Source organism: Seriola aureovittata, chromosome 3, assembly GCF_021018895.1.
Source record: "Seriola aureovittata isolate HTS-2021-v1 ecotype China chromosome 3, ASM2101889v1, whole genome shotgun sequence".
In the NCBI taxonomy this organism is placed as follows: domain Eukaryota; kingdom Metazoa; phylum Chordata; class Actinopteri; order Carangiformes; family Carangidae; genus Seriola; species Seriola aureovittata.
In genome coordinates, this window is record NC_079366.1 from 27149763 (window position 1) to 27161495 (window position 11733).

Consider the following 11733-nt stretch of genomic DNA (forward strand, 5'->3'; position numbering starts at 1 on the left):
TGGTGAATGATATAAAAAAGTCTTTATTTTAACAAAAAACTTCATTATACATAGTACAATTGTACAAGTGTTCATCTCACAGTACATGTGTGACAGAATCTTAGGTGCAGAGTTGTCTTTGCATTTCATATTTTGATTTCAGAAAGTAAATTTTACACAGATACTTAAAATAAAAAAGGCTTACTATTTAAAAATACACATACTAATGAGTCTCATATCATATAAATTACATTTCAAAATATGTATGAGCTGACAGGACTTATTTTTGATGATATGGCATCTTGTATTATTTTGGACAGAGTTTCTCATTTGTACAAACCATCAGCTGTACTTCACTTTTACATTTTGGTTCAATCAGTTTATCACATGCAGCTTTTTACGACTGAGATCGTATTCAGTTTCCTGCACAACTGATAGAAGCACACTGCTGGTTTTGCAGCCTCCGCTTTGATTTAATTCTTTAATCAGACGCTTGATTTCTTAATGTGATGTTCCACTCGACTGGCAACAAATCACTTCACTTGGCATCGTTTTACTCGGCTGATTATACACTGCCAAGCAGCATCACTGTGCTCGGTGACTGTCTGAAGACACGACTTATAAGACGTCCACTTAAAAAAACAGGTTATCCAGTACAGCCAGTATTGGCAACAAAAATGCTGGATACACCTACTGCAGTAGGAACTACCACAGAGGTGGTTTTGAGTCCTTTGGCAGGTGTTTATCTGTCCATCTGTGGACAGATGTTACTGATATAGCGTTTCAACCGTGAAAGATACAGTCATGAAAATTTACAGGTGCGTAGTTGGAATCAAAATGAAGGACAAGTCCGTAGACGGGTGTGGTCCGAGCAAGGGGGGTTGGAAATAGAGAGGTTGGAATTAGGGAACAACCCATTTGCCATCCAGTTTACGCTCCTGGCTCACATTCATTTAAGTCACGGATCACTGTATCCCAGTTTAAATCATTCCCGTCCACTCTAAGACATGAGGTAAAACTACAGACCATCTTGTGATTGATTACACCAGCTGTGACGCTCGTCAATAATGTAGCAATGACTGCGTCGCGTGATCCCGTCGTAAAATGACCGCCACATTTTAAGTTGTGTTTTTGTTATTCTCGCTCAACTTAAGCACAGAGGAATTCCTTTCATGATTCACACAGGCACACAAGTAGGAATCAAACTTTGGTTATTAGTTTTAAATCCGAGTGATTTTGGTGAGAATCTCCTTCAGACTTTCCAGGCTGGCCTCAGGTCCGTCTTCTGAGGTCACATATCCAGGGTAAGTGGGGTAAAACTGGGGTGATCTGGGTTTAGCGACATCATCTCCTGCCCCAGATGATGAAGGTTGAAATAGTGGTATCAGCTTGGCATGAGCATAATCAATCTCAAAACCCTCAAAAATAAGCCCCACCCCGCAGGCACCCAACCCCTCCTCAAGAAGCTGCGACACCTTCCTGGTTGCCAGCACCAGTCCTTCGTAGTCCGCTTTTTCTAGTCTGAATATATCAGAGGTCAAAGGTCGGCGAGGGACCAGCACAGTAAAGCCAGGGGAGTTGGGGAAAGGCGTGAGAAAGGCCACATGACCCTCGTCCTCCCACACCCGCCACTGCTGCTCTTCCCCTCGAACTATGCGCGAGAACAAGCCAGGGTGAGTCGGATCGTCCCCGAGGAAGGTCAGATTGGGAGGGGCGTCAGGTAACGGGAGTTTGGCTCGAATCTTGGTTTGGGTGTCAGTTAGGCTAGAGTCGCTCCATCGGGGGGCAGTCTTGGAGGTGCAGTACCCTGGGTCGTGGGCGTTGTGCTCCTCCTCTCCTGCCAGGTGAGGACGCCACTCTGCATCCAGACCATGAAGGGGGAGGACACTGATCTGTGGAAATGTGTATTTCGCAACTGAAACTCATATTTACATGAACACAGGAGTCATCAACGCTTTCACATTCACTGTTTTAAACTGTTGTGGGCTGAAGACCATCTTGGCTGTGGTACAGTTTCAGTAAATGGGTGCTTTCCAGAGTCGGACTCAGCTGTAAGCTAAATTCACTGTGGTTGCTCTGTCAAAAGCAGCTACACTGGGTGTTTCTGAAGTGCAGCAATTAATAATGGACTCTGTTAAAGTCTAGTCTGTTAAAGCCTTGATTAAACTTACCTTAGCAAGTGGTAAAATATCAAAACTTTTTTTATTTTATTTTCTTGCTCGCAGTTTACTACTCAGAAAGTTGAACAATTTAAATGATGAACAAACTATAAAAATGATCAAAGCATCAAAACATTTTCCCACATAATTCTCCTTTAAATAAACTTTATATATATTTTTTTTTAATTAATAGGACAATTCATAAGTACATATGTGCATTTCTTATTCTCACAAGGATGAATGTTTTTAACAACTGCATCTGCCTTAAGGCTTTGAGCGGGCACCCCTACCTAAGATTCATGGGAGCTGTAATTCCTAGTGAGAACATTATTGATGATTCACCAGGGAAAATCTCTAAATGACAGGGGTAAAACTCTACGGCAACGCTTGACTTCTAAGCTTCAGAAATGTACATAGATCAATACTGGCAAAAAGTAGCTTTAATCCTAAAATATCATTATAAACCTTCAAAAAGTTGCTCTGATTCCACTGCACTGTCAACAAGTCAAAGAAGCCCTCACCTGGGCAGGTTTGTCTTTGTGGGGTCTGCTGACCAGCGCACACCTCCGAACCCCCAACCTGTCACACAGCAGCTCAGCGACAGCTCTCGCCCCCAGCAGCCAGGATAAATACTCCGGCTCCTGCAGGTGGAAGATGCTTCCTCCTGGGCTGCCAGCGGTGCTGCTCTCCAGGATAACAGAGCCAGGGGTCCAGGGCCGCGGGTGAAGGTACGCCACCAGCCCCTCGGACTCCCAGATGACGTGACGGGAAAGAGTGGAAGACATTCTGTGAAGCCAGGAGAGAAGACCATGAGAGATAGAAGTAAGATAACAGTTCAATTATTTAGGGAAATAACAACACATATCTGTTTTGATTTTAGTATTCAGGCTTTAAAAGTCTATGTTTTTACAATAACCTCTTGTGTGTAATCTATGAATTTGAAGTTTAATTAATATTATAAGACGTACAACTGTATTAGCACAATAAGTAGAATCTCTACACCTTCAGTTTCAAGGCTTGATAAAAAAGCCTTTCTTGTTCATCTCTTATTAAAACTTTAATCTGATGGACTGCACGTCCATGTTTACAGAAACAGGGAACTACTGAGTAAAAATCATGTGACACTTCTCTTCAAGTGTTTCTATAATGAAAAAAAAATACTGTTGGTTGTATTACAGAAAATATAGATGTGATGTAATTTTAAATTGCATCCTTTTGCACTTTTGAGACGGTCCACAGCTTCATCTGTCAAATCTGCAGATTCTCAAACTTCTCTGCAAAACCTGTGCAACATGAGGCAGAGTTTATCTTGCACATGCACAAGAACATCTATTGAAAATTAGGGCTGCTACTAATGGTTATTTTCATTATCGATTAATATGCAGATTATTTTTTTATTGACCATTTATTTTGTATATAAAATGCCAGAAAATTATTTAAACACACCAACATCCCAAAGCCCAAACATATTCATCTTATTATCATGTGTGGCAAAGAAAGGTATCAATTCCTCATATCTGAGAGAGCTTAACAATGACTAAATCAATTATTAAATGATTAAAATTCTTTGTAGATTGACTAATCATTCCAGCTTTAGTGACAATTATGGTGTTTTAGAGAGTGAGTTCAGGATTGATATCTCCACTGGTTGATATCACACATCTGACTCAGGCACGTGACAATGGGTAAAAGCTTCCTTTAGTCACAATAACTAAACTGATCGGTTTCAGGCAGTCTTCAAATTTAACCTCAGTTACTAACTACGTTTTTCTGTTCTACGTTGGACAGTTTGGTACACGCTGTTTGCCTTAAATTCATGGTCTGTTTAAGTCAGTCCAAAATAAAAATTAAAGTAAGCTAATGCGGTTGTATTGTGTTCATACGTTGACCAACTTCATCAAAAGGTGACATTGCAGTGAAATACGAGCCACTAAGTCAAACCTATGTATCCCGAAGGACAGTGTGGATTCAAACGACGCAGAGAAAAGTCAGATTAATGAAGAAACTCAAATGTTTTACCATGAAAACAATGGCGCTACCTTAAAAATACCTACTTTTTGAATGGAGTTTGGCACGAAAGCCAACCCACCCAAGAAACTGCCGGGTGCAGGGTTGTTTTTTGTTTTTGTTTTAACCTAAAGTTAATGTTATGAATTCAGATATACTGAGCTGACCTACCTTCTAATAATGAACCTTGTGAACAGCATAAAGTAACGTAGAAAGTGGGAGGAAGACGGACCTGTTTTCTGCTTCCCTCGGCTCGTAGTAAAGTTTCGCGTAATAAGCACAAACAGCAATGAAAACAGTGACAGCGGTTCCGGTGTTACCGGTTCGCCACATACGTCACTGCTGACAGATACCAAACTGCCACATTTTAAAGTATGGGCTGACAGAAAACACTCGTGAATGTGTCATGGGTGTGTTATCTGTTAGCTAATGCCTCCCATATCCAGCCTGACAACTTTCCATTTCTTTCTACTTCCTCCTTCCTCCTTTCTTTTTCTTTTTTTTCTTCTTCTTCTTCTTCTTCTTCTTCTTCTTCTTCTTCTTCTTCTTCTTCTTCTTCTGCAGTCTAGAGTGGTGCACTAGCCCTCTGGCTGATAAATGTTTGATTGAAACAACAGTTTGATGGCCTCCTAAGCCGAATAGCTAAGATCATTTACCTAATTATCTCTAACTTGATAGCCTAGAATAGCCTATATAGTCTAAACATAATACAAAAGATAGAAAAAAAAAAAAGAAAACATTAATTGATACACAGACCTACAGTAACAGGTATTGGGGATCATAGAACTTGTATGCCCCAGGGTCCATTAAATACATTTGTCTAAATCTGTCTCTATATTTTGATCCATGCACTGAGTTCAATAATAACACATGATTCATACTGAGACTGCTGTGCAGCTTTTTGTTTGAGTAGTGGTAAGGAGCCTGCAAACGTGACAAGACATGATTCACCATCTCAGACTATAAAACACAATGGATTTCAATCAATGCAAGTGAATAATGAAGTGAGTCACTGCATTTTTTGTAATTTAGCAACTAAAATATGATACCATAAAAAAATTATATTACAGTGGATATCCATTGCGTCCCCTTCAGTAGCAGTGACATTTGTGTCTATTACATTTTTGTCAAAGTTACACTTTCATTGTGTGACAATGATAGTGTTTGTACTGAAGTGAAATTTGATTGAAAAATCTGCACTGCAGTGGTAATCACATGACAATAACATTACTTAAAAACAAAACAGGTATTTTGGTGGTCAAAATATTTTTCTAAAACCATGAGAGAATTAATGGAAACCCCTGACCAAGGATATCAGTGTGAATGCTTTGAAAAACACAACAAATCAATAAGACCTGACAGGACTCGTCACTTATTGCAGGGTTATTTTGACCTGTGTCAGGACGCCTGACCTGCTGACACAGGTGCAATAACATTCTGATAAAAGGTTCTGACATCTTCACAGGCAACATTTTCACCCTTCAATAAGAAATGTCAATAACAATAACTTTCAACAGTTTTTCTGGCTTTGGGTCCACAAACTCTTAATGTGACATATATATATATATATACATATAATAATTACAAAATCTGTGCAGTTTTGCAGTTTTAAGAAGTGACATCAGAGGGCGCCCTTGAGCTGCAGACAAAAGTGCAGTGAATCATTCACTGGTAGAAAAAGAAAAAGTTCAGACACAAATTAACCACCATCGATAAAATAAAACCTTTTGACTCATAAATATCTGTTGAACACATCTTTCATCTACGCAAAGTAATCAGACTTTCTGTGTCAGCAGTGTGAATTCCTCTTATCTTTGGCTTGTTCTCAGAAGAGGAGCTACTTCCTCTTTCAGCAGAATGTCTATATAAAAACCCCCAGACAATTTCTCCTCTATCTCCACCCTTTTCTCCACTTACTATCGCTTGAAATGACTCGAAACAAACACACATACATCTGAACTTTTGTACTTGTGAGGACCCTCATTAATGTTATCTTTAACCATTCATTATAACTACCGTCTAACTCAACACTTAACCTGAACTTATCCATAATTCTAACTTTAACATTCAAACCAAGTAGTAACCGTCAACAGCACTTTGAGGAAATGAGGACCAGACAAAATGTCCTCACTTTCTAAAATAACTTGCATTGGTCCCCACAAAAATAGACATATAAGCTGACACACACTACTACTACTATGTACGCCAAGCTGCCAAAAGCTTTCACTGCCTTCGTAAACCTAATCTTCATTAATGTCATTGGCTCATTGAGGAACTAAGAGAAAGAGAGAAGGAACATCACTGCAAAATATAGATCTTTTCTTTAGTCAAATGATTTACAGTAACCTGGCAAAAATTAGATATTCATTTCACTTTGGTTTGTATGTGGTCTCACATGAAAGACAGTGAGGTTCAGTGAAAGAAAATGTGTCGTCCCACTTTCTGGGAGTAAATCTGTCTTCCTAATCTGCAGCCCGTGACCTCAGTAATGAGCTCAGCTGCTCAAAGATCCTCTGTGGAGGATATCAGCTGAAGACCAGCACGATGATTCACTCAGGGCCAGAGGGTCAGACTGGGTGAAATTCAGGAGTGGAGTACCAAAAATACCAAAATATCTTTCCTTAGATGGCATGGAAGTGATCTTATACAGTTTTAACGAAGCACAGGTAGTGTTTCTGGTGTAAAAATCTACTTGAGATGACGTAGCTTATGTAAATTAATAAAAATGAATGTCCAAAAAAGACAGTGAAACAAAAAAATACTCCACCCACACGTGTATTCAGTCGGGAAAATGAGTCTTGCCTCAGGTTTTCCAAATTTAGTGTCATTTACTGGTGCCAGACAGAAGTGTGAAGAGAAACACACTGGTGATAAAAGCATTTACTAATGCAGGATGTGATGTAACAAACCTCTGAGGAATAATTCAGCCAAGACGTGTAAACGATGACAAACTGACACACAAATTCTGACTGTAGGAAGAATCAGGTTCTTAGATGTGGATGAAACCAAAACTGGCCACAGACAGACCCCAAGCTGCTTCTTGGTTCATGAAAGGATTAAAGAAATAATCTTAAGGGACTGGGCTTTTCCTTTCGTTTAGTTTGACTGTAAATAACTAACCTCAAAACCCACATATGTTTAATGCTTTAACCACATGTCGTTTATGAGTTTACTCCACTGGGTTATGTTAACAAAAGGCAGCATATGTGTCATAAAGAGTTCAGCTCCTGTAACCCATCCTTCACCTTTTCTCCGACACAGTCAGCAAACAGAGCCTGACAGAGCTGCCGCATACATCGTTTCTATATCAACTCATTTTCTTTTTGATTTCCATTAGTTTTGCTGTCACCAATTTCCCCCAAAGGAAACAAATCTGCTAATCTTAAACTAGTCTGACGGACTACCATGTTTTTTTTTATACAATATTCATTCAGACCCAGTCATTTGCTGCAGAGAGAAATGATGTCATGAGTGGGAAAGCTTCTGAATCATTACTTGAATGCTCACAAAAGTCTAAGACCCACTCAACACCAGATGAGTAATATTCTTGGTGTTGATCTTACAGTAAAAACAGAGGCGCTAATCCAAACTTTTATGTTCAGTGTAGCCTAATTAGGTTTATGCATATAAATCTTCTGCTTCAGTTCCTGGTTGTACAATCAAACATTTCAGAATCACACATTCAAGTAGCAGCTGCTGTAATGTTCAAAGTCAGCAGTATCCTTTAAATATCTTCTGAAAACATAATCTTATTGAAGAGATGAGCTGTTTTATTTGAGTTTTTTTATATACAGTGTTTCTTATATTGTATTCCTTTTAACTTACACTGAAAAATACTGGGTTACTATAAGGTATTTTATAATGATTGATATTGTTGTGTACTAATTTCCCATAATCATAGAGGCACACACATATACAGAAAAGATGCCACTGTAATGCCATTTTACTCATTTGCTTGTTATTATGCATGAATACAACTGTTGGAGAAACTCCCAGGCGGGGACACAGCGCTTGGTGTAACACGAAGAAAAGCCTTGAAGCAAACATCTACAGCCACTTACAGAAGGGTCGGTTTCAACCGTGTGGCCTGAAATAACGAAGACGGCCTGGCACGTCGTCATCTCATCAGAAAAATGATGCCAGTGTTGCGGTGTAACTGACACAAACATTAGCAGCTAATGTTAGTGAAATAACAGAATTACGACTCAGTATAATCATCCCAACTCTGTGTTTACAGACACAACCCAGCACTTTTTTTCAGTGTACATAACTAAAATCTTTTTTTTTTAATCTATTACCTACTATATTTATCTTTGCCATACTGTTCACAATGTTATTGGCTAAAATGTTTAATCACCTGTAGCATCAAAACCATACAGACAATGGTTCATAAGTTAAAGGCAAAAAATTATGAGGTTCAGCAGTTTTTTTTTCACTTTAAGCTTTTTGTGAAATGTCTTCACCCCCAAACACAAATCCATTTACTGTAAACTGCAACGGTGTGTATTCCCGAAACAACTGATCTGTAGGAAGGTGACATCCTGGACAAAATCAGTCTGAAGTGCTTTTAAAACAATCAAGAACGTGTATTTTAATGTGTTTCTGTGTTGTTTTGTTACAATGTCCGGGACTGTGGCGTGTTTCCTTGTTGTTTTAATGTCAAGGTTGTCATCAACACGAAACGTGGAATCAGCAGCTCTGCACACTTTGTTGCTTTGCAGCGTGGGTGTGTCAACACGTGCGGTAGCCATTTGCACGCAATAATAAATCCCACAGTCCAGCTCTTTATGCTTGACTTTACATTCAAATTAAAAATCATTTACACACTTGAACAACTGCAACTTTTGACCATAATGTATCACATCAATGTGACAGTGTCCGCAGGTCTAATTTATACAAGAATGCACATCACGTGATGTATATGTGTTATAGTTGTGTTATATAATATCAGCCAGAGATAGACTAGCAACAGGCTGAGGTCAGAATATCTGAACGTGTCAGATTGCTTGGCTATTACTGACTTACAGTAGACAAACTATGAATAGCCTTACAGCCTTACTAGGTTTCATCGCTTTGGTGAGCCAAATGCCATCAAGTCTTATAATGTACCGTGTGAAATAGAGTTGAGGACTGTCTCAGGAGCACTGACCTGCAGACTGTACAAGGATACAAGTCAATTCGTAGCCTTGTCAAACCGGTTTTACTGGACTGGCTCCAGGCAGTCGTCCGCACAGATGTGATTTTACAGAACAGGAAACGAAATTAGAGGAAACCATACAGTCTACACTTGGCTGCTGGTCTGAAGGTACGTCTAGTTAACAGCTTAGTACACAAAGTCATCTGGTTCAATTGAAAATAAAGTGATTTGCTCTTTTCAAAATATGAGTGCAACACCCAAAATCAGGCATGGTGGTGTGAGTGTCAAGAGTGTTACCCCTCCGGCATTCCTAAGCACACAGACCTCCTCTTTTAAGTTTCACAGCCACAAAGCAGCCTGTTGTGTGCTGTGCGTAAAACAAGGCTTTAGTTCAGACCAACTCAGTCATGAAAACCCTCATGGAGTGAGACACATGACTGCACACGAACATGCACAGATTCTGGTCTTACACTGTCTTTGTCTAATTGGGACAAAATGACTCACCACCACTGTGCTGTGAATAAATGAAGTAAATGAAACTGCCGTGATCCTGATTACTATGGAGCACGGAAGAATGTGACAAGAATAATCTGTGCTGCTTCGCTCGGAGCCACCACACCCATAATTCACTCATGTGAGAGAGAATCTCGCCTGTCAAAATTTTTTTTTTTAAAAGTTGTCAGTGCTTTTAAACAGATTTCTCAGCCTCCGTAACAACCTGTGTGTGTGTGTGTGTGTGTGTGTGTGTATAACATGTTCGAGGTGTCGCTTGCAGAAACCGGACTCCACATGCGTGTAAACCTCAGCACTAACCTGGACTCTTGAGGTCATATCTCACGTGGCGATCAAACATATTTTTAAAATATGTTCTCCCTACTCCTAGACCAGTGGTGTGTGTCCCCCCCCATGAAACCCATGACGAAAATAGTCCTATATTCTATTATTGAATTACGAATGAGTGGAATTATAGTGAAAATAAATGAATCCCATTTTTGCTGGGGACCCCCCCCCCCCGGAACATCCTCAAGGACGTCTGGGGCTCCTCAGACCCCACTGCACATATACTGCACATCACACACACCAGGGTCAATAATGTCATAATATTTAAAATATTAGCTGAGCAGAGGAAGTGGAAAAGACAATTTAAGCTGTAACCATGGCCACAGGTGATATCAAGTCTCAGAAATCCATACACAGTCAAGGAAAATGCTTACCTTCGTTTTTTACTACCAAAGAGAAACACTCACTTTTCACAGGTTGTAATTAAAGCACAGAGCTGAAATTTTGCACAGACATTATGACATGTCATGGCAAGTGGTGTAATCAGTCACATTATTTATGGCTGCAACCAGTTTAGCTTTGTTGTTCTTCATACTAACAGTATGTGCACCAGTACTTATTCATAAATCCAAATGCATACTACAAACTAATGCTGTGCAGGTTTTGAGGAAGTAGTCGCAGGGTGTCCACAGTCGAAAGCTAACAGAAAGGTTGATTCAAAACAGTCAAAACCTTGATTTTTGAGAGGCTAGAAAAAACTAAAACTAAATGTACTTTATGAAAACAAAAAAATAGTATTAAATTCAAAGAAAGACATGTAAAATTTAATTGGAAGGCACATTGAAAAGAACTCCCTGCTAAAACAGTATATTGTTTGTAGCTCACACTATGTAATATGGATTTGGGACACAGTCTTCCTGAGTCATTTAGATGAAATAAAGCCGAGTGACACCTGAGCTTTTCATGCAAAGTGAAAATGCAGGTTTCAACACTGAGAAGTGTGTGGCACTTTAACACATATCTCATATATCTACCCTTTTTGTCCAGACACGTATCTAAGAAATAAAATAACCAAAAAATCAAAAATAGCATCGTACATCTGTAACGAGAAAATTCTGAAGAAATTTTGAATATATAATTAAAGAGAGCAGAAATTACGTGCACGCTATTAATAATCGACAATTACTTTCAATATAACAATGAATTTTCCAAGCAATTAATTTGCAGCAACCATTATAAAAGTCATAATGAAAAAGCCTTTATCATCTGCCTTTAAGTCTACAGCTCAGGCTGCTCTTCTTATCTGTCTTCTCAGGAGGGCAAGGCCTCACTACTGAGGAAACTGTCAGGGAGGGGTGTTTGTCGGTATGTGTGCGTGTGTGTGTGTGTGTGTTTAAGTGGTTTTACTGCCAGGACTAAATTTACACAGCTGCTTGACACTAGTCATCATATTGAGCTGCCTCCGAACAACACACACCCACCACCCCATCAATCCCAGCAGGCATCATTTTAATCCTATTAACCAATACTCGCCTGAGTGTCCTCACAGTTTAGACAGAAACTATGTTCAGTCATGCCTCATGAACCAGTTTTCAAACCAGTTGTAGAGGCAATCAACTGCTCTGATGTCCAAAATATGTGTCACACACACAGGGCAGTTGATGTTAACAC

General features: G+C 39.4%; 1 protein-coding gene across 3 annotated transcripts; it reads right to left on the minus strand.

Annotated features, from left to right (window-relative positions):
* Positions 1 to 7: 7 nt before the first annotated feature.
* LOC130166997 (uncharacterized) lies at positions 8 to 4827 on the minus strand. 3 transcript variants are annotated; one of them, XM_056372889.1, is made up of 3 exons: positions 4378 to 4827; positions 2660 to 2924; positions 8 to 1871 (listed from the first exon to the last, which is right to left on the minus strand). In XM_056372889.1, the coding sequence occupies exons 1-3, from the start codon at positions 4476 to 4478 to the stop codon at positions 1200 to 1202; spliced, it is 1038 nt and encodes a 345-aa protein (XP_056228864.1). In that variant the 5' UTR covers positions 4479 to 4827; the 3' UTR covers positions 8 to 1199. The 3 variants fall into 3 exon arrangements, with proteins under 3 accessions (XP_056228864.1, XP_056228865.1, XP_056228866.1); XM_056372890.1 differs by having other exon boundaries at positions 4317 to 4827; XM_056372891.1 differs by lacking the exon at positions 4378 to 4827 and adding an exon at positions 4193 to 4290.
* Between the last annotated feature and the right edge of the window lie 6906 nt (positions 4828 to 11733).

Bases quoted from the DNA above. Each gene is read 5' to 3' on its own strand.
- LOC130166997 (XM_056372889.1), bottom strand. From the start codon at position 4,478: ATGTGGCGAACCGGTAACACCGGAACCGCTGTCACTGTTTTCATTGCT. The intron at 2,925-4,377 runs GTCCGTCTTCCT...CTGGCTTCACAG, and splicing joins CCGAGGGAAGCAGAAAACAG to AATGTCTTCCACTCTTTCCC. The intron at 1,872-2,659 runs GTGAGGGCTTCT...ACATTTCCACAG, and splicing joins ACAAAGACAAACCTGCCCAG to ATCAGTGTCCTCCCCCTTCA.